The following is a 21,488-nucleotide window of genomic DNA, read 5'->3' on the forward strand; positions in this document are numbered from 1 at the left end:
CTTAAGGAGTAACCAGCACCTCCTGGTATTTGTCCTTGCAGGAAAACACAGTCTTTGTCTACTGTACTAATTGGGTTGAGAAGTTCAGTCACGTAATGTAGTTTTAAAATGAACAAGTTAAGTCATGAGGACAAAATGGAGGATTTGAAGAAGTCAGGTTAGGGGGACAAAATGGAGGAGGAAGTCACAGTATAAGGTTAAAATGGAGTTAGTACAATAATTCAATACAAGTACAATAGTAATTTTTAATAATTCCACATCAGTGGGGCCACCTTTGGTGTTTGCCTGGAAGGGGTGATTTTTTAAAATACTTTATTAATAAGCAATGGATCACAGGTTACAGTGAGTAAATGTTTAATTAAGTTATCAATCAGCAAACAGCCTTGAAAGACTATTATGAAGGCTCCCTGAGCTTACCATCCCCTTCTCATTTCCAATTGCTTATAACCCAGTGTGTCCAAAAAACACATCTGGAACTCTTGTGACTGAAGGGGGCAGCAAGGTTCCCATGACTGTGCCTTTAAGGGACCTTAGCTATGCAACGTATAAAGTTACTGAAAATAATTTGCCCACCATCAAAATGGCCGCCACCAGCTACCACTTGAGACTGTTGCCTTCTCAGCTGTTTAGAACTCACAACAAAAAAAAACCACAACTGCTTACAACACTGGATATAAATAAAGTTTTACACACTGAATTCCATAATGGTCTCCTGTACACCAGCCATTTTGTCGGCTACACTGGCCATAAGAAGCTATGTATTTTTAGGTCTCTGGGAAAATGGCGGTGTTCTATCAAACGTGCGAGCTAAGGTGGAGACATTTTTTTTTTGTGCGGGTCACGTGAGGCCCCAGGAAAGTTCCCGAGTGAAGCACTGTATTTCCGGTGTCCTAATGACTTTCCTTGCCGGTGTCGGCGCATGCGCAGTCCGTGGCTAAGCTCGGGCAAGATGGCGGCTCGCTGCTCCTCGCGTTGGTTGTCGCTCGCCGTGTCTGGAGCCAGGGGACAGCTGCTCTCAGGGGCTCAGCGATGGCACCGGGCTGAGGGGGCGCTGTGGGTGGCCCTGCGAGGAGCTGACCGGGCCCATGCACTGGGTGAGTGGGTGGCAGATCACTGACCCCCTGCACCATGCATGGCATGCAGTGCTTATGGTGTGTGATTGCAGCCAGTGTCATGGCTGAGCTTTATCTGGAAACCCTCTCACCATGGCAGGGCTGGGGGGGCCGAAAGGTTGGTCCTTAGAAACACTCTGCCAACTTTTCAGGCTGAGAGAGAGCCTGATATGCAGGTTACCTACAGCCCAACAACTGCTGGGGGAGGGCAACGTTTACACTGCTCTGATTATTTGTTGTTAAGCCTTTGAAAGTCATATTGAAAATACAGCAGGTCATGTTATAAATGAACATACAAAATTAACCCCCTACTACTCCTGGGTGGCAGCAATGACTATAATACACATCAGCCCCAATATATACAGCAGTGTATGTAGACTGTAAGCTCGTTTAAGTAGGGGCCCCCTTCTACCTATTGTTCCTGTAAGTTTTTTTTTGTTTTTTTTTTGTAATTGTCTCATTTATTGTTAAATCGCCCACTTTGATAATATTGTAAAGCGCTACGGAATATGCTGGCGCTATATAAATACCAGTAATGATTATAATAGAAACCTTGTTAGAGATTTTACCTTTGAACAGAAAGCTGCAAGGTGATATGTTAGTATAGGACTCGCCTAAGAGGTTTTACCTTGACATGACAGGTAAACCTGCAATTGAATGGCCACAGGAGTGATACTAAAAGAACCTCCAGTTATTTAAATGTGACTAGGGATTTGGCATAGGGCTCATATGTTAAATGAGAGGCTAGACCAGGCTTCCCCAAACTCCTGCCCTCCAGATGTTGCTGAACTACAGCTCCCAATATTCTCAGCCAATCTATTTCATTCATAGAATCACGGGAGTTGTAGTTCAGCAACATCTGGAGGGCCAGAGTTTGGTGAAGCCTGGGCTAGACTGTGGGCCTCTTAAAAAAAAAATTAAAAAAAAATGTAAAAGCTTCACTTTGAGGGGAAAAAGATCAGTTGCATTATACAATTTCCAATTGGTAGATATGAAGTTTGGTGAGCATACTGTACATAGGGAGTCTCTGGTATTACAGGTTGTTATACTCGATTTACTGGGGCGGATAAAAGATGAACCTTTCCTATAGCAATGGCAGCAGGTAAACTTTACTACAAAGGGAGAAATTGGTAGATTGAAGGGGAGAAAAAAAAAACATATGGTTTATCCAATTTTATTTGCTTTAATAAAGAAACGATAATCAATGAAAAATGAATGCGATGTTTCCCCAAGTTATTGCACATGTTCTAGAATATGCACGTTTTGCTAATTGTTTCCTGAGTTCCATAAACGTTCAGAAGTCAGTGATCTTTTAATTAATACGTGCCGTGATCCGAAATACATCTTTTAAGAGAGACTATGTTTGTTGTCAATAATGTAAAGCACTGTGGAATCTGTTGGCGTTATATAAATGGCAATAATAATAATAATGGAGTGTCCAGAACATTGCAAAGTTTTACAGGGATTGATACAATCATCCTTACTAAAAGTGCATCAATTGCTTTGATTGCATATCTAACAATAATGCCGATATGTTAGCATATTATCTTTGTTTACAAAGCTAGTTATTGCTATGGAGGAAATTAAAGGGACACTCCAGGCACGCAGACCACTTCTGCCCATTGGAGTGGTCTGGGTGCCAACTCCCACTACCCTTAACCCTGCAAGTGTAATTATTGCAGTTTTCATAAACTGCAATAATTACCTTGCAGGGTTAACTCCTCCTGTAGTGGCTGTCTACTAGACAGCCACTAGAGGGCACTTCCTGCTTCATAGCACAGGTTTTCTGTGCTAGAGCGTCGCTGGACGTCCTCATGCTGTGTGAGGACCTCCAGCGTCGCTCAATTCCCCATAGGAAAGCATTTTCAATGCTTTCCTATGGAGAGCTCTAATGCGCATGCGCGGCATTGCCGCACATGCGCATTAGGTTTCCTCAGCCGGTGGGTGGGATCAGTCTCCCCCGCCGCTCCTCCCCTTCTTTACGTCAGCCGGCGGGGGGAGACTGTTTTCACCCCTCCAGCAACCGGGGATGGGTGGGGGGAGAGGGGACCTGCAGTACCAGGAAAACTTAGTGTTTTCCTGGCACTGGAGAGTCTTTTTAACCCCTTAAGGACACATGACATGTGTGACATGTCATGATTCCCTTTTATTCCAGAAGTTTGGTCCTTAAGGGGTTAAGTGATTTTTTATTTATTTATTTTTTATTATTTTTTTGAAATGTCATCAGTTAGATTATCTCTTATTTCAAGTGCTAAATAATTTCAGCTAACCGATGCCATTATATGCATTTAAGACATCTTGTGCTTCTGCTTCCAATTTGTAGGCACCTCCCAATTCCATACCAGTTCATTCTCTTACAACAAAGCTGATTTTTACCAGATTCTGGGAGTCCCTAGGAATGCCAGCCAAAAGGACATAAAGAAGGCTTATTACCAGGTAAAACATCCCATATTTGCTGTTTCTGCACTGCTGCAAATACTTGTTTATATAAGTTTGTGTGACACTATGAATCGGGTTAATAGTTAATGGCACTATGACTGTTAAAGTTATCACGAAACCAGTTCCTTTTCCTTTTAACATTCTGAGCTGTGATTTTAGTCTAGTTCTCATGAGCACAATGCTCTTTTTCTGCTGTGGCAGTATGAAGCAGGGTTTCTAAAGCAGTCAATCAAGCTCTGGTTGGACACAAAAAAAAAAAAAAAAAAACAGAGCAAATTTCACACAGGGTTATTTGAAATTCAAGGCCCAAATTTGCTGAACTGGGAACATTTTCCATGTCAGCTATGCTTTTAGTTTGGAAAAATTGGTCTAAATCTGCTTTAAATTCCTGACAATTCTCATGTTCGTGCCTAACCCAGACAGTCTTAAAATAAAAATGATCAAATAGTAGTGAAATAGTTACCCAGTTAAAAGCAAGCTCACCGAATATTGCAATGTCAGCACTAATAAATATATATACTTCTAACCGTCAAATATCATGTAAATCCCACAGAATGGTAAAAGTTAAATTGTTTACTTGGTATCCATGAAACCACAAGACTCCAAACTACCTTGATTGCATCAGCAATGTCATTTAAGGTTCCACAAGCAACGTAGATAAATAGGAGAATAGTACATAGAGAGATACTGTACATTTGTATAGCTTGATATTGTGTCTATCTGAACGTTTAACATTCTGTGTTGTGTAACTGCCATCATTCTATTGGAGTCTTATGGCATTAATTATTGGAATTATGATTAACGGCTAGAGAATCTGTGTATATTGGGGGTTAATCCATATCTTCTCATCATATGACCTATTATGTCATCGCTCCCCGAGTTGTGGTCCACACTTCTTTTGATGTGTCTGTTTACATTATTGATTTTTGTATTCTTATCTACATGTAAAATACATGTATTGAAGTCTTCCAATGCAAACAGCCTCCAGCACAGTGGAACTTTTACCCCTAATTAGAAAGGGAGTTGAGTAGGACAACCAAGCTTGGGCTAACGTCAAATCCTTACCTGCTGAAAAACTGATTTCAATGATGTATATTAATTTTATAAGGCGCTATGGAAACCTATCCTTTCTTTCTGCACACACTTATTGGTAAACATTGCTGGCGTTATAATCCTGCCCCTTCAGTTTTAAGCTTCTTTGTGCATCGACAGGAGACCTGTTTTCCCCTTACCCTGTGCAAGTCGCTTTCAAGCTCTGATTGTCCTTTAATTTGTCCTCCTTAAACTTTGGTGGCTCACGCTAATAATTGGCTTAACAAACCCCAAGACCCAGTTGCTTAATGGGCGATATGCAGTATTCCTTTATTGGTGTCTCATACAAACAGGATGGTTCTTAGGCATCAATGGGGCTGGTGTATCCTATAAAGTTGTGCTGAATCAATTCTGATGAAAGAACTGGAGATTGCAGGAGTGCATACCTCAGTCTTCAGTGCAGGGAGACTCTCTGCCCATTCATTACTAGAGAAATCAATGTCCTAGCCTCAGCTAGCATACTACATGCAGGAAGTATTTCTCTGATCACGCTTTGTAAGGATTGGATCCCCCAGTGGGTGATAATGGATTGTACAGGAACAGTTTCACTGCTGTGTTTTGTGCTAGATTTATTTTCTAACAAACTTCTCTTTTCTTACCCTGCAGCTAGCCAAAAAATACCATCCAGACACCAACAAGGAAGACCCTCAGGCTAAGGAGAAATTCTCACAATTAGCAGAAGCGTATGAGGTAAACAAATATCACGCTAATATCTTTATGGAAGGGAATAACTTTTCAGCTGCACAGTTAGTGTTAGAGGACGAGATAAGTTCCTTACTGGGTAACCTCAGATATCCCTCTAAACATGATTTCTTACAGTACTGATCGCTTTCCTAACAGCTGAATGGGATAATCTCAGCTCCATAAATACTACAGCTTATTCAAGCAGTTGTGTTGCTAGGAGGCTAATGGGCCAGTGCCTCCATTTTTGTAGAACTATTTTTTAAATTCTTTATTTTGATCGTGCAGTGGTTTGACAAGCAGAGTTATCGGTATAGAGTACAAGTGTTTCACATGAGATATCTTAGTAGCATATAAAAAATAAAAAATAAAACTGCACTTTTTTTTTTGAAAAGGTAGCATACAAGTAGGAACATATTATGTCAGACAATGAGAGGGAAACAAGTACATTAGAATTCAAGCATATAGGCTGACAATAATTACAACGCGGGAAAAACTGTTTGTAGCATGCTAAAGAAATATATTAATGATGCTTCTGAAGGTTAGTAGCCGCTAGGTACTTTTCGGCCGATTGAAGCCGGGATTGGAGTGATGTGGGGTATAGCCATTGTGTGTGCTAATCCGACGTGGTGACTATCTATGCATTCTCACCGAAAATGTTACCAATGCGGGCTAGCTCAGTGCCCCTAACCTAGGGGGGCTACGGGGGGGGGGTGGTGCTGACGCCCTTTAACGGCTGGGCCCTTGGTCAAACCCTTGTAAGGGTGTTTGTATAGTCGTTAGGCCTTGGGATTTTGTTTGTTCCTCCTGTTCCCCCTCCATGGTCATGTAGGTTAAGTGCCTCTATGTGCGGGGGGGGGGTGCCTCTTAGCAGGAGGGGTACATTAGTCTAACAAATGTAAAAAGAAAAAAGAAAAAACATAAGAAAAACATGTGAACGTAAACATGAAGCGTTTACAGCTCGGGCAGTGTGGGCCAGTCCAGAGAGTGTTCGTCTAAAGTTCCAACAGAGTCTATACGGTGTGTGTAGCTGGGACCTGCCAACATGGCCTAGTAACAGCTCTCAGTACGGCGTCTCACGGGTCTGGTGTCGGTGCGGCTCTGGAACGCGGCATGAAGGGTGTCGCTGTGGTCGGGTCCCGGGTGTCTGTAGATAGTCCAGGGGTTGTGGTCTTATCAGGCAGTCCCAGGGTTCAGAGGAACGATGCAGCTTCTCCCATGGCTTGCAAGAGATGCGTGGTCCCCGCTCATGTGACCTGAATACAGTTGTCTGCTCCCCACCGGTATGATATGCCTGCGGCTCGTAGTTGAGCGGTGACGGGGCTGCAGGATTTTCTCCACAGCAGCGTCGCCTTGGATAGATCCTGGAAGAACAGCAGTGCTGAATTCTCAAAGGTAAGTGGCGTCTTGTCCCTCACGGCTTGCATGACCTGAATCTTTTCCTGGATGTTGCGGCATCTCAGGATGACATCCCGGATCAGGTTAGGTTTTGTGTGGGTCGTCGAGGGGAGACGGTATACCGGTCATTTTGCGGGCTGCTGCTGGAGGTAATATGGTTGCGAGGAGGTGTCTTGTGTAGTGGGGCAGCTCCTCTGTGGATACTGTGGTCAGGACTCCCCTGATTTTTATGTTAAGCCGGCGGTGTCGGTCCTCCATAATTGCGAGCCTGCCCATCAGGATTCTTTGGGTCTGTTGCAGCTGGAGGACCGTGTCCTGCACCGCGTGGATCTTGTCGTGTGCTTCCGTTACCCCATCTTCCATCGCTCCCACCTTCTCTCTGACCTCTTTGAGTTCGGTTTTCAGTTTAGCTGAGTCCGCCTCAAGCAGTTTATGTATATCTGCAAGAAGAATTTTCAGGTCGCCCTTAGTGGACGGAGCGGTGTCGTCTGAGGCATCTGCGTTTGGTATCATTGGTGCCCGGGAGGCTGGCAACACTTCTGACTCTCGGCCTCGTGGCTCGGTTTCGGCCTCATTTTGTGGTTCCTCCGAGGGTGCGTGGGTCTGGTGTTGTGTCGGCCGTTGGAACAAGGACCCGATATCCCTGGTGTCGGAACCTGCAGTCGGTTTCTGTGACTGTCGGCCCATAGCTGTGTCGTGTGTCGGCTCTGCCTCCTCCGGGTGGCCTGCGTAGCTGCTCCTCAGGAGTGCCTCAAGGTCCGAGGTTGTCAGCGGGCGGTAGGCCTCAATTCGGCGGCGCCGCTTCTGTTGCTTTTGTGGCTGGAAAAAAGGCATCAGCCGGTTCAGCCCCGCTTGCTTGTTCAGGTTCTTCGGGTTACAAAGTCGGATCGGCAGTAATTTGGGCGATATCGGGCAGATTAAGGATCACTCAGGGAGAGCTCTGGAATATGGCGTCCGTTCAGGTTTGAGTTCAAGCTCCGCCCCCCTTTGTAGAACCATTTTAAAGCAGTTTTCCCAAAGTCCAGACCCTATACCGCTGATGAAATAATGAGGAAATATTACTTCCTCACTATCCGACTGAACTATTTGCCCACTTTAACAGGGTTTGGCTAATCAATAGATTGACACACTCCCGGTAGTGGTTATAGTACTTTGATGTCATGTGTATATAACCTCATTGGAAGGGGTGGCAGATGGTGAATTGTATCTGTCTAAGATTATTTAAAGGGGGGGAATGGATGGGTGCTTGGGATGAAGGGTTGTCCGCCTTGAGGCAGGCCTGCTATAATAGCAGTGTGGTTACACATAGATGTTTGGAGCTGGTAGGTTGCATGGGTTTTTATAAAGATTGATTCTGTGGGTAAAGTTCTAAATGTAGTGCGATCAACAGGAAAATTCAATTGGTTCCCACATATACTACATTGACCCACAATTATTTGTACAAAACCACATGGTGTTTGCAAAGTGATATCTAGGTCCACATTGTACTCGCATAGTGCTCAGTCAGTTTTCTTTTAGTTTGTTGTTTTAGTTGATACTTGTATGTTATGGGAAGGACGTGTGTTACTTTCATTTGTTCATACACTTTTCTTCAGGTTTTAAGTGACGAAGTTAAACGCAAGCAGTATGACACCTATGGTACTGCTGACTTTGCTGCTGGGGCAGGTGGAGGGGGACAACATTTTTGGAAAGGCGGTCCCAGTGTGGATCCAGAAGAACTCTTTCGTAAGATCTTTGGAGAGTTTTCTGGTGGGTCACCTTTTGGAGACTTCAATTCAATATTTGAGCAGCCGCAGGAGGTGAGACGTTTATTTTCAAGATTTTAATTTCACTACTGTAACATAATGAACACGGATTCCTGATTCCTACTGTAATATGAAATCCTTACTGTCATGATATTTGCTGTTGAGTGACAATGCTAAACTCTGCAGCAATTAAATGCTTAAACAGGGTGCCCTCTACCTAGTTGGAGAATCAGTACTGTCAGTATGGCTCAAACAAGATAAAAGGTTTAGCAGTTACTTGGTTTTGATTTAAAAGATGATTAATAAAACCGTGATTGATGTCATCTAAAACAGGAAATGTTTAAACATAGTGTGTACTTTATTCTAACCCTTTTTTAAGTTTAATCAAAATGTGTGATCTGTTATATACTCAACTGATTCCCAAAATGTACCCACTTCTGTTAGTAATTATTAGCTACAAGCATGACCGAGAATTTACAAACTTTTTTTCAATTCACAGTACATCATGGATCTAACATTCATTCAAGCAGCAAAGGGAGTGAACAAGGACATCTCTGTAAATATCACAGACACGTGTCAGAGGTGTGACGGTAAAGGCAACGAACCAGGAACTAAATTGCAGCATTGTCACTACTGCAATGGCACTGGCATGGTAAGGAGATTGTGAGCGCATTGCCTGTCTATAGTAGATTGTTTGCAGTGCGTCTCAGGCCTCAGAGCCACCGTTCTCATTCCCCGTTATCTTTCTGCAGGAGACTATTAACACAGGCCCGTTCGTTATGCGGTCGACATGCCGGCGCTGTGGTGGGAGGGGATCCGTGATGACTAACCCTTGCCTGTCTTGTAGAGGAACCGGTCAAACCAAGCAGAGGAAGTCTATAACGGTTCCTGTCCCTGCAGGTTGGTGCTCTGATCTAATATCACATTGTTTAACCAGAAAGGATACATTTCTTATATTTCTTTTTGTATAACTTGTTTGTATTAATCAACAAACACAAATATCTGAACAATCTAGAGAAACATGAAATAATTTCAAGTACATACAAGGTGGGAAAATAGTTGCATAAATCGTGTAAATATGACATTAATTTAACCGGCAGATAAGTGTAGGAAATAAGGCAAAGAAAGAAACAAGACGCTGTGTCTTCTAAAAGTTCTAAAAAGGGTTTGGGACCACAGGGCAGACAGTGCTGGGTAAGAACATTCGCTAGTTTTGTGGTTGTATTGTCCAGCTGTATGTTGTTCATGGCCGGGGCACATGCTAGAGTCTGCTGCAGCAGGGAGCGGTCTCACCCGTCCGCTGTGTGCATTATGTGCCCTGTCCTCCGTTTTGTTTCTTCCTGTTTTAACAGTCTGAGATTAATCAGAACTCTAGTTATATTCAATGTGACTCGTGCCGGCTCTGATTTTGAACAGATACCTGTTTGTAATGACAATCTTAAAGAAGCAGCTCGGTCTCAAAAATGTTGGACACATGCATACAAATATCTCTCAGGTCAAAGTACATTGTGTCCTAATTAAGTTATATCTGGCATCGTAGACTTTTAATGTATTTTTCTTTCTTACAGGTGTGGAAGATGGGCAGACAGTGCGAATGCCAGTGGGAAAGAAAGAAATATTTATAACTTTTCGAGTAAGTAGGAATTTCTTATTTATCTTGTGCCCAAACATTGCTCCAGTGCCCCCAGGTAGTACATTGTATAAATTGTCTTAGCTTCATTTACGCTCTCAGAATGTGCTTATTGCATTACTGGACTCTGTACAGCAGAGGGCAGTAGGGGTTCGTTCAAGATTTGCTCAATCTGCTTCACTTAAAACCAAGTGCAGGTTACAGGGTCTTGCATCACTCACTTTGAGCTGTGCATCTCCTCTCTCAATAAACACGGTATAAAATCAAAGGTGATCTAGTTATCTATTGGACAAAGTGGTACTGCACCTAGCCACAGCTCACTTTTCTGAGTGTTTTTTTTTTTTAACATTTTATTACTGCTCTGTGGATATTAAATTTCCTTACCACCTGCAAAAACCAGGCTGGCTTCTACATGTTTGTTTGTGGCTCCTAAATTGCTAAACCATTTATCAACTTAATTAGACATTCGAGAGACATGAAATATAACGCTACGTATATTCTGTTCCTACAGAATGTTGTATTTTTTTCATAATATTATTAAATATTGTGTCCTTTTAAGTGTTTTAAAAGAATCTGTTAAAAGTCGTGTAAATTCAGCATTTAGTGTGTGTATATGTTCGGATGTGTGCATGAGTATATATTTATAGCTATCTCAAAATGGCCTTTCCTAGCTCTGATGTTTTGTGGAAGAATTCTACCATTAAACTCACATCTTGTTGCAGGTTCAGAAAAGCCCCATCTTTAGACGAGACGGGGCAGATATCCACTCAGACCTGTTTGTGTCAATCGCTCAAGCAGTCTTGGGAGGCACGGCCCGTGCGCAAGGACTTTACGACCCAATCAATGTTGCTGTAAGTTTGACATTTAGCATTTTCTTGTTTGTTTTTTTGCCTGAGTCACAAAAAATGGATATTATAAATCCTGATCGATAAAATAGGCAGTGCCACACAGAATAGGTGATTAAAATGTTACTATACTAACAGGCAATGTTTTAGCTTTTAACCAGCTCATGCACAAACCTACATAGAATAGCACCAGGGTTTCTGTATCTGGAGATTTGTTTGCCAGTTGTTGACGCCTCTTTTTATTTTCTACACCTCGCTACTCCTTCAGATACCAGCTGGCACACAAGCAGATCAGAGGATTCGAATAGGCGGCAAAGGAATTCCAAGAATGAATAGCTATGGTTATGGAGATCACTACATCCACATAAAGATCCGTATCCCAAAGTAAGTGAAATTGCATTCAGAAAAAAATACTGTCCTCTGCTGTTTAGGAACCATTCCATTTTCTGCTTTGTTTTAGTTTGGTTCGGCTTTTTTTGTTTGTTAATCCTTGTTCTGCTCTATGTTCTCAGGCAGTTAACTGACCGTCAGCGGGTACTAATGGCAAGCTTTGCTGAGGATGAAACAGAAGTGGAGGGCACAGTGAATGGGATCACAAATACATCAACAGGTAAGTTATTGTAACATTCCATCCTAAGTCCAGATACAAAACCAATATAACTTTATTGATGTTTGTGTTTAAGCTGGTATGGCCTCTCAAATAACTTGATCTAAATCGGTTCTATTTTTTGAAATTTCCCAGTTTAAAATGTTGCAGCAGTTAACCTGTGCCCCTCTGATTTAGTACCAGAACGTAATCATCTCCAGACCTCTAAAGCCCAAGACTTTGACTATACCCATGATTGAAGGGAAGGTTCCCCTGTCTGTGTGCACCGACCTGTCTGTTTTTTGTTCACTGCTACCCTATGGACCTCCCTTATTAGGCTTTATACTATAGTTCTTTTTAGCTTCTTTTCTTTAGCTTTCTTTTCTTTGACATAGCTTTTTGGAGTCTCTGCCTCAACTTCTGTTTATTCTATGTTTTCACCGTAGCCTGTTCCTCTTATAGGAAATGGTAACACTAGTTTCAGTTACATGTTTATCTGTTAGACGGCTCTAAACACGTTTTTCCTACGCTCTTTGTTTTGTGCACATATTCGGCATATTTTTTTGTATCTGTATTCACGTCAAAGAACTGGATATTTTAGACTATGCGAGGACGTGTTTCAGTAGTAAAAGCCCCTAATGCCTGTCTGCTGTTTTGTGCCCAATAGGCAGAGCCCAGCACAGACCTGCAGCTGGGGAAGAGAGTCCTGAGGCTGAGCAGGCAGGGCAGAACAAGGAGGGATTCCTAAGCAAACTAAAGAGAATGTTTAGCTCCTGAAATCCTGGTGAGGTAGGAACAGACTGGTTTTTATCTGTAACCCTCTGAGCAAGCGGTCCCTCCAGCTTGCTAGTAAACTGAAAAGCAGGAATTAAAAAGTTACAATCAGTAGTAGTTTTAAAGGACCATCTCCTTTTGGTTTTAATTTTATAAAGCAGCAAGATATTTTATGTTTTGAAGAATGCAAATCTGGTGGGTACTCTTTACAAGTTGATCTTGGGTGTCTCCTTACTGCCTAGCCTTAGAACATGGATACTCTTCCACAGCTGCAAGTATGTGCCCTTATTGCCATTTAAACCTCTTGTGTGGCCTCTCTGATGAGTCTAAGCCAGGGCTACTCAGCCTATATCTCAAGTGTTTTTTATCACATTCGTCTCTAAAAAGATCCCTCTGTATACAGAGCAGATTTGGAGAAGAGTGTTAAATGTGAAATAATTGTCAGGGACATACGGGTGGTTTCCATAACAGTGGTACCTCGTTTAGAACCTTGACCTCAGAATTACTTTTTAGTTCTGTATTTTTGTGACAGCGCTGGCAGGGATAGTACAGGCTATGTTAACTGAAGACTGATACATTGTTTTAATGTGCTTGTGTTGATGGGTTTATTTAAGTCGGTGGTTCCCAAAACCGGCCTCAAGGCACACCAATGGCCCAGGATTTAGTCATTTTTTTTATTTATTTTCCAGTGGGAATAATAATGACACATCCTGTACATTTAGCTTGCCTTGAGGAACTGGCATGGTAACCATTGGTCAATGCCACATTTTATATTTATGAATGCATCTGTGTCTTTCAGGAAAGAGATCAACCAGCAACTAGGCTAGAAGCAAAACTAGAGCAATTCCTTTGAACTATTAAGTTGTACGTATCTAGTGATCCTGTGATCTTCAACACGCCAAGCAGGATCCGCCAGTTCCATGTCCATATATTAACACAGCAGACACCATGATATTCATAACAGCCAGGTTTTGGGCTCTAAAATTGAAGTACTGCCCATGTTATTCTATTATTGTCCCTTATGATCCTTATGTATGTTTGTTTTGTTCCGTTTTTTTTTTTGTTTTTTTTTTTTAAATGTGCATATGTCATGCTTGAATGGTTCGATATGTTTAGGGAAACATGTATATGATTATTCTAGTCCCACTCTTAAAGCTATGTCAGGTAAGCATTAGGCTTGTTTATATATTGTGCTAGGAAACTGGTAACAAATATGTTTAACATACGTACTTACTTCTACTTGCCTAACCTTGCTTCCTTTTCAACAAATCGGACCACTGTTTGTGTGTGCAATTCTGTTACCTTTCATAAATCTTAGTACATCATATGACATTGATGGAAACAGATGCAAGAGCAACTACTATGGCAGACATATTTGATATTAATATCTTCTATCCAATAGGCTCTGCACTAACCCTAGAAATAGTTTTATATATTTGCTAGCACTTTTTCCAGTACATTGTACAGACAAATTACATTTCTTGCAGCGTATCAGCCTATCGTACTTTAAGTGAAAATAACTTTGCCTTTTTAAACGTAGAGTACCATCTAATATTTTATACCATAAATTATGGTAGAGTACAATAAAATAATTTAAAATTCCTGTTAATTTCAAAACAATTCAAACAGCTGTTGCTACAGCTAAGCAAGTGTTTCGTGGCTGCTTTTCCTGCAGTGGATTTCAGAGGTTAACGTCTCCTATTGGATTTCCTGTCACAATCCTTTTTTCGGAGGATCACGATGGTATTCAACATGGTGCTCTGCTGTCAAAAGGCTGTACTGACTGGGCAAGTTTAGGAAAAGGTCAGATGCCACCAAAATATAGAAATCCTTACTGCATCAATGTGAATTCTAAAACTATACCACCTGTTTTGGAGGTGGAGAGGTGTTTTTTTTGTTTTGAAAGGTGATTTTCCATTTTTCTTTCAAACGTTATCTTTTTTTAGTATTAGGATTTGAAGCATTACAAGAGGTGTGCAATACGTATGCATTGAAAAAGTTAAATTTAAAGGAATAAAAGGTTTAAAAACATGTTTAAAAATAAGAATATGTAATTGGGATACCCAACATGTAGATCACCTGTTGTAGCACGTCCGTTCCCATAATACTTTGCAAGCCTAAAGCTAGTTGTAGTTGAACAGTTAGTGGACCTGTCTTGTCTGGTCATCCCTGATACGTACATGAAGCAAATTCTGCTTATCAAACCTCTTTTAGAAGCAGTATTGGGATATTGATCTTCTCTGCCTTCTGCAGGGATTTTGTGAGACAACGTTGAGAAATACAGAGATCATCATAGTTATGAAGTAAACAACTGAGTTGCAGTTAATTTATCATTGTGAATTTCTGTATTCGACTTCACCACAGCTTTCCTGATCTAGCAAATGTTCCAGCCATTCGGACACTGGTGGCATCTTCTGTTGATATCGATCTCCAATGTTCAGTTACACTAGTTTCACTTTAAATCTTAGCCATTATATCAATCAGAAGGGGTTTTAATGGCAGTACTGGGTCTTCAAGCAACCCGATTAATAGTGAGTTAAGCTGAGTAACACAGGGTTTTATGCTGCCTATAATTTAAGGTGAAACCTTGGGATTATAAATTACTGGATCCTAATTGCCCCACAGCTCAACTGGAACTCTACAGACTGCTTCTAGAAAAAGGGGAAAAAGCCTCTTAAAGCTTGAGTGCTTCTCCTTCCCGCACTACATAGCTGTTCACAAATGAAAACCGAGTATTGACACTTATTGTGTAGAATTCTGTATACATTCTTTAATTGCATCCTAGCTTCAGCTTTCTTGATTCCCCTGACCTTTGCCATTCAAACATTGAAGGACTCAGCAAATTATTAAATGTCTAAACTTCAATATAATAAATTACTAAACTACTATCTTACATACGCCACCTTAGAAAGAGTTATAAATAAGCTTTAAAATGTAAAAGGAGGCCTCTTTTGGGTTGGAGATTCATGACGCAGATTTAAGATTAGATTATGTTAAATAAGAGAATTGTTAACTCTTGTAATTAAATAGCATTTTTCCCGTAGCACTCAATGGGAGAGTTGGTATTCTGTTATAGAAAGTACTGCTTTCTCATATAACCATATCTATTCATTGCTTGGACCCAGTAGTGCTCAATCCAAGAGCACCCAAATTATGTTAAGTGCCTGTTAATCATAATTCAAACCAAATTAAAGACCGATAACCTATAGGAGGACTGTGTAATGCACTTTAGAGCAGAATGGCCAATCGGTAGACCCACAACTAGTTTAGAATTGAATCTCCCATGATGCTTTCAGCCACCTCTGCCTAGAAAGCCACTAAAATGTAATAATTTAAAGTTGCCCTTGTTCGCTTTGTCATCTGATGATTTTTAGCTCTCTACAATTAATAGTAGAATTGGAATAAATATCAGACATCTTGAGGGTATGTTTTGCTAGATTGCTAAAATATTAATTTGTCACCAGAGTATTTGATTTTTTTAATTGTACAATTTTTTGTCTGCCTCAGTTCTAGAAAGCCTCAACGCTGACCATTTTAGGATTTAGCCAACATATAATTAACTTTGTGTATCACTAAGCAGTGTGTTGGTTATAACCCTGTCATCGCAGCGTGGTTCTAAGGAAGGGCATATGTAATGCTGTTGTAGATTGTGAAAAATAAAATGCTGCTTTATGGACTGTTTCGAAATCCAATTAAAAACATTCACCATTCTCCCTGTCTTTGGTGTGTTCTTAGAGTATTTCTTTGTATATATTGTCTTTTTTACTTGAAGTGGAGGGCTGCCATTCACAAATATAGTAAAACAAACTGGTAATTTGTTCTACCTATACGTTAAGCTACTGCAATCACCAGCAAACACATAGATTAGAAAACATTTTTAAAATACACACTTTTCGAATGTCTTGTTTGGTTTATTCAATAATCTGCATTTGCAGATTAAGCAAACAATATCATGTGCGTGGCTTTAACTAATGGAGCTGTATGTTGGCAAATTACTTCATTTTGAATTGAAATCTCAAGGGTTTGCGTGTACTGAATGTACAAAGCTTTATAAAACAAGCAACATGGTTGCATCCTTTCAAACTGGACAACAGTGGTATCTAGAGGTTATAATTCACAAAAGAAAGTTAGATTCAAAGCTAGCATACACAAGGCTAATTCTAGTAGCCTCCTGCAGATCTAGACCCATTGCTCTGACTTCTTGACAGCCTGGCATGTTTGATTCCGTGCTAGCCCAGGTCAAGTCATCAATCTAGTATCCTAGACAGCAACTTTGCCTGGCACTAAAGCCACTGCACTTGGCAGCTGATCAGTTTGTCTCATTAGTCCAGGCTCTTGGTCATGTTTTGTGAATGTGGCATCATAGACAGGCCATCAACCCAGCTTCAGACAGACCTCCTCAATCTGCACCCATGAGAGAATCACAGAAGATCAAGGTATTCCTGTACAAGTCTCTTTATTTTACATTGGTGTAGCCAGAATATGTGTGGAAATGGTGTTTACTAATCTGGGCAATCTTCAAATGACTTCATTCAGGATTCATATAAGAGGATGTGAAGATGAAGCATCATTTGATGTTGTTGAACTTGGAGATGGAGAAGCCAGGGACCCTATTGATAGGCATTGTGATGCAGATCCTATTCATGCCACCCCTGTGTCTGACCACTGGTTTTCGTCCTTTGGTTAATACTCTTCAATTGACTCCAAAATCATCCCCTTGACAGCCCATCTGTCTGGCCCTGGACTGCTATAGTCAATCAGGCCATTTACCTATTCTTATTATTACTGGTATTTATATAGCGCCAACATATTCCGTAGCACTTTGCAAGATTATCAGAGGGGGCGCTTTAACAATAAATGAGACCATTACAAAACCTTACAGAAATAATATGTTGAAAAGGGATCCTGCTCAAACGAGCTTACAGTTTATAGGAGGTGGTGCGTAAAATCCAACAGGACAGGAGGTAGCACTCAAACAAGGTGGAGTAAAGCAGAGCTGGAGCAGGAAAAAGAGTGATGCCCTTTAGGACAGAGCAAGGGACAGGTATGTGAGGTATAGGTTAGTCTGGGAGGCCATGAGCTTTCCTTAAGAGATGAGGTTTGAGGCCCTTTTTACACGATTGAAGACTTGATGGTGGTAGGCTGGCTATTCCAAAGGAAAGGAGCAACCCGCGAGAAGTCCTGCAAGCTGTCTGGGTGCTAGCAGTGAACAGGAGAAGGTCATGGGCAGAGCGGAGAGACCAAGAAGGGGCATACCTGTGGATCAGTGAAGAGATATAGGAGGGGCTAGAATTGGTCAGTGCTTTATAGGTGTTAATTAGTCCCTTCAATTGACTCATATAGGATACAGGAAGCCAATGTAAGGACTGACAGAGGGGTGAGGTGTGAGAGGAGCGACTAGAGAGGAAAATCAGTCTGGCAGCAGCGTTCATTACAGACTGTAGAGGGGCAATAGGGCTTTTTGGAAGACCAATTAGAAGAGGGTTACAATAATCCATGCGAGAGTTTAATAGAGCATGGGCAAGCTCCTTGGTAGCATCTTGCGTAAGACGGGCGGATGCGGGCCATGTTGTTAAGATGAAATCTACAGGATTTGGTAACAGACTGGATGTGAGGCCAGAATAAAATATAGCACCAAGACAGCAAGCTTGCAAGGATGGGCTGATGTGGATACCACCAACTTGAAGAGAGAGGAGTATCATTATTGGTAGACAAGGAGCTCAGTTTTAGAGAGATTGAGTTTCAGAAAGCGGGAGGACATCCAGTCAGAGATGGAAGAAAGGCAAGCAGTGACACGTTGCAGGACGGCAGGGGAGAGGTCCGGGGAGGAGAGATATATCTGGGTGTCATCAGCGTACAGGTGGTAGTGGAATCCAAAAGAGGTAATACGTTTGCCAAGAGAGGCAGTATAAAGAGAAAATAGAAGGACAGAGCCTTGGGGGACTCCAACAGAGACAGGACGAGGGGAGGAGGTATCATTGGAAAAGGAGACACTGAATATGACAATATGTCCACAAGAGTTATTACTCATAGACAGTAAGTCAATCTAGCCCTATATGCAGCCCACTGAAGAGGTCTGATAAGACAGACAAAAAGAGGAATTGGGGGCACACCTGGAACATGCTTTTCCAAGCAGTAGTGCTGCCATAAAATATATACAAAAATCCAAATTAGGTAAATGTGTAAACACAAGAAAATTAAAATTTTAATTTTACAACGCTACTTAAAATCGCCAATCTTAAACAAATATGGGGATTCAGTTACACTATGGCCATATTGTGTTAAGCCCACCACTATGCCACAGTAATCACTAAGATGGGTGATTTTAAGAAGCCGTGTATAATGTAAAACTGTATTTTTCTTGTGTCACTGTTATGATTGGTCCGGTCCCAGGTGTGGACCGGCCAGATTGAGGATTCAAACTAATCACTAAAAACTGGAGACAGGAAGTGGACCACACATGTGATGTCAGGGAGTCATATCTTTTGTCTATCTGAATTATTTAGCCCCTACCCCACCATGCCAAAAAAAAATGCAAAAACACTGCTAGGTGACTTGTTGTATATAACCTGCCTTTTAAACACTTGTAATTAACACTAGATGTCACTGTTGTCTTTTTTATTTTTTATTTTAATTGTGTTCTGTTTAGAATCAGCCACTAGAGAGCGCTCTTTGAAATAATCACATTGGCATACATCCCAACTGTCCAAGATCCAGCAAAAAAGTCCTGATTTTGGTCTCCTGTCCTGACATCCCAACACTGATAGTGCTCATAGATACAGGGGGGGGGGAAACACTTATACAACATTCTGTGAAAATGCAGATGTCTGAACTTGTGGCTGGCAACTAATATGCCACTGAGGAGTTTATTGACGACATTGAGCTGTGGTATATTTAAAACAGTTATGCAAAATCTGTCAGTAAGAAATTACAGCCATACTCCTAGTAATGGAGGGACTCAGCCCTTCATCCTTCCGAGGTCGATAAAATGAGTACCATCAATTGGGTAATAATATCTATTACTATTCCGCTGCCGATTTGGTTAATTCCAAGAGCGTGCTATATGAATACTACTTATTATAATTATAGAATGTCCCATAGGAATAACATCTTATTGAAGTGGTTATGGAGCCAGGACCTTATGTGTCAAAGCAGAGCACCTGGCACAGTCCTGTCAGTCAGAGAGCCAGAAAAAGAAATGATCACCTTCTGAGATTTTAAAAGATTATTTAACAAATATGTGTCTTTGAGATCTGAAAAATAAAATAAAATGTAGAAAAATCGCTGTATTTAGCTCTGTCCTAGAACTGAATGCCTCTAAGTGTCAATATTTTGCATTTCTTTGGTGTATTTTTATTAAAAACCATTCCACGTTTATGGCGTTATGATGCCCAGAATCCATCGGTGCCTTATTACTGTTTTAGTTTAAAACATTTTTGGAATGATTTAACATTTAAGTGCAGGAAATATTCTTTTGGCCAGCAGTGATAGGCTCAGAGTATCTGGCCGCTCGAAGATAGTGCTTTAGAAAAGTGCGTACGTTGGGGCATCACATGAAGGACAGCTTATTGAAGCCCGTGAAGTATCTGGAGTATAGAACACGTTACAACGTTTCGGCTATAAAAGCCTTCAATAAAGATGAAGTCATTTTGCACATCACCTTGTGAAGGCTGTTTTTCATACTTTGCATAGTTAGTGCTTTTTCATACTGTGTGTGTGTGTGTGTGTGTGCGGCAGTGTGTGTGTACTATGCCTGTTTGTGTTATTGTGTGTGTGTATATATATATATATATATATATATATATATATATATATATATATAGCAATGTTTATACCTGTCATAAGTAAAAGACGTTTCTCTCGCCACTCTCCCAGAGCTTGTCAGAGAAAAATACCGGCCTTTGCAGTACCGGCACCAGACAACCTCAAATACTGGCTGTGCCGAATAAACAACGGCCAGGTTGCAACTCTAGAAATTTGGAATAAAACTGTGTATTGTGTTCTGGTCACCGGCTAGGCGACCAAGCCTCCGCTGCAAGGGTTGAATAGTTGAGTTTACTCACCTTTCCTCTCTTGCTGCACTGGTCTGCCTGTTTGACTGAGATCATCGAGAGCGATAATCTCAGCCATTGGAAAGCATTGGGAGACTATTCCTATTGTACAGCGCTACGGAATTTGCTGGCGCTATAAAATGAATAAAATAATAATAATGCACACGCACAGCAAATCGCAGAGCTCCACCAATCAGACAGGCGGTCTCTCTGAGACCCTCTTATAGAAATAGCGGAGCTTTATTACACCATGTCATGGAAGCCACTAGAGGAAGGTTAACCCTGCAATAAAAACATTGCTGTTCCTGCCGAGGACAAGGCGCCCAGAGATCAATATCTCAATAACGTAACTGGAGTGCACCGAAAAAATTTCAAATACACCAAGGAAAGGTGAAAGTGTATTTAGTGTATTTTATTATTTGCCGTTTCGTTCAGGTGTGATTAAGTGGCACAATGAGCAAAATAACTGACTCCAAATACTAAAATACACCTTTACCACCACATTCTAGGTAAGATAAATACTATATGAGTTAGTTATTTTGCTAAAATCGCACCTAAACGGAACGGCAAATAATAAAATACGCTATAATACACATTTACCCAGAGTAATGTGTATTAGAGTAATTTAGAAGGCTTATTATTATTATTATTATTATTATGTTATTATTTATATAAGGCTTAGCCCACATACATATGTAACACAAATTACGTGTATATTTATTTTATTTTTGTGTGTTGGAGGCGTGTCATATCTATAAATATACCTATACATATGTAATGGAGTGTTGTTGTAATACTTTATAATTTATTGAGAGGTATAATAATGAGTTATAATAATAATAATTTATTGAGAAGTATAATATAATAATGATAATTTATTGAGAGGTATAATAATGAGTTATAATAATAATTTATTGAGAGGTATAATAATTAGGTATAATAATAATTTATTGAGAGGTATAATATAATAATACTAATAATAATTTATTTGGAGGTATAATATAATAATAATAATAATAATTTATTTGGAGGTATAATAATAATAATTTATTTGGAGGTATAATAATAATAATAATAATTTCCGTGTAATTCCCCTCCCCGGCCGCCAGGGGTCGCTCTTTCTATGTTTACTGTT

The 21,488-nt window shown here is 40.7% G+C and overlaps 1 protein-coding gene across 2 annotated transcripts; it reads left to right on the plus strand.

Annotated features, from left to right (window-relative positions):
• The first annotated feature begins 926 nt into the window (after positions 1-926).
• Positions 927-16,013, plus strand: DNAJA3 (DnaJ heat shock protein family (Hsp40) member A3). 2 transcript variants are annotated; one of them, XM_063430569.1, is made up of 12 exons: positions 927-1,094; positions 3,436-3,548; positions 5,250-5,333; positions 8,318-8,521; positions 8,967-9,119; positions 9,220-9,367; positions 10,036-10,100; positions 10,820-10,948; positions 11,211-11,326; positions 11,455-11,552; positions 12,196-12,317; positions 13,102-16,013. In XM_063430569.1, exons 1-11 carry the CDS (start codon positions 950-952, stop codon positions 12,303-12,305), a joined length of 1,365 nt encoding a protein of 454 aa, XP_063286639.1. In that variant the 5' UTR covers positions 927-949; the 3' UTR covers positions 12,306-12,317; positions 13,102-16,013. The 2 variants fall into 2 exon arrangements, with proteins under 2 accessions (XP_063286639.1, XP_063286640.1); XM_063430570.1 differs by lacking the exon at positions 12,196-12,317.
• The last annotated feature ends 5,475 nt before the right edge of the window (positions 16,014-21,488 follow it).

The sequence above is a fragment of the Pelobates fuscus genome, chromosome 8 (genome assembly GCF_036172605.1).
Source record: "Pelobates fuscus isolate aPelFus1 chromosome 8, aPelFus1.pri, whole genome shotgun sequence".
In the NCBI taxonomy this organism is placed as follows: Eukaryota; Metazoa; Chordata; class Amphibia; order Anura; family Pelobatidae; genus Pelobates; species Pelobates fuscus.

Excerpts from the sequence above, each read along its gene's own strand:
- DNAJA3 (XM_063430569.1), top strand. The coding sequence starts at position 950 with ATGGCGGCTCGCTGCTCCTCGCGTTGGTTGTCGCTCGCCGTGTCTGGA. Across the intron at positions 1,095-3,435 it reads TGACCGGGCCCATGCACTGG|GCACCTCCCAATTCCATACC; the intron begins GTGAGTGGGTGG and ends TCCAATTTGTAG. Across the intron at positions 10,949-11,210 it reads ACGACCCAATCAATGTTGCT|ATACCAGCTGGCACACAAGC; the intron begins GTAAGTTTGACA and ends CTACTCCTTCAG.